The sequence below is a fragment of the Trichoplax adhaerens genome, genomic scaffold, assembly GCF_000150275.1.
Source record: "Trichoplax adhaerens TRIADscaffold_4026 genomic scaffold, whole genome shotgun sequence".
NCBI classification, from domain to species: domain Eukaryota; kingdom Metazoa; phylum Placozoa; class Uniplacotomia; order Trichoplacea; family Trichoplacidae; genus Trichoplax; species Trichoplax adhaerens.
The window spans coordinates 1-1,115 of record NW_002062186.1 but is presented as its reverse complement, the minus strand read 5'-3'; the positions used below and the strand labels follow the sequence as shown (position 1 = coordinate 1,115).

General features: G+C 26.5%; 1 protein-coding gene across 1 annotated transcript; it reads right to left on the bottom strand.

Moving 5' to 3' along the window:
- Nucleotides 1-49: 49 nt before the first annotated feature.
- On the bottom strand, nt 50-1,069 carry TRIADDRAFT_63021 (uncharacterized protein; the record flags this gene model as incomplete). Its single annotated transcript, XM_002119019.1, has 1 exon — nt 50-1,069. A coding segment is annotated over one exon (1,020 nt), but the record flags the coding sequence as incomplete, so codon positions are not given.
- Between the last annotated feature and the right edge of the window lie 46 nt (nt 1,070-1,115).

Genomic DNA, 1,115 nt, shown 5'->3' with positions numbered 1-1,115 from the left:
TATTTTGATGATTGTCATTTCATTAACTAGTGAATAATGGATTAATTCATTAAAACCACGCGTTTAATAAACAAGAAGTCAATTTTTTTCGAATTTGATAACTCTCATCTTGGATTCCTACTTTTTTGATATTAGGTAATCGAGTTAAAAAATTATTAAATCCATGCAATCTCCCAATTTCTTCAATTAAATCAATTTGACGAGTAATATCATCACTTCGAGAATTAGGGATTTCAACTTCCCACATTAACTCTGAATCATCAAACGTATTATTAAATTTTAATCGCATTAAATAATTATTAACCATCGCTGGTGTAATATATTTTGATTTCGATTTCGCATAACCTTTGATAGGTCCTAAAATTTCATTAATCGTTTTATGATGCAAATCAATAGTCGCTAGTTTTTGAAATTCACCATTAAAACTTGTATGAAGCTTACAAATTAAATTTGGATTTGTTGTCTTTAATAAACTTATTAATTGATAGACAGATTCAATTAATGAATCAGACTTTAGAGATTTTTCATATCTAGCAGAACGATCAGTTCTTAAGCCTAAGATTCGTGATTGTTGTCGAATTTTTGTAGAATTAAAAATAGAAGATTCAATTAATAAAGATTTTGTTTCATCAGTATAACAAAATTCTTTATGGGGAATTATTCCGCCAATTGCTAAAGATAAATCATTTGCTTTTAATATTAAAATCGAATCATTTAACTGATAAGTCAAATTATTACTAGCGTAAAATGTTTCATTGCTTGTTGCTTTTTCTAGTTTTAAACTGAAAGTCGTGTCTTCAACTTTATTTTTAATTTTATTTAAATCATACAATTCAAAAGGATAACCTGTTTCTAATAATATATAGTTTTGAAAGTCTAATAAATTATTAGATGGTGTTAATCCAGATTGCCGCAATTTTTGTTTTAACCACGTCGGACTAGTAAAAGTGGTCAAATTCTCTACACTAATAGCTAAAAAATTTGAATAGTCTTTTACTCTAGCTGTCTTAAACTTAATATTATTAACTTGTTTATTCCAAGTTGAATTTTCGTTTAAAAATTTAGACGTCTTATAGGGTTTATTTAATAAAGTAGCAATTTCTCTTGATATACCC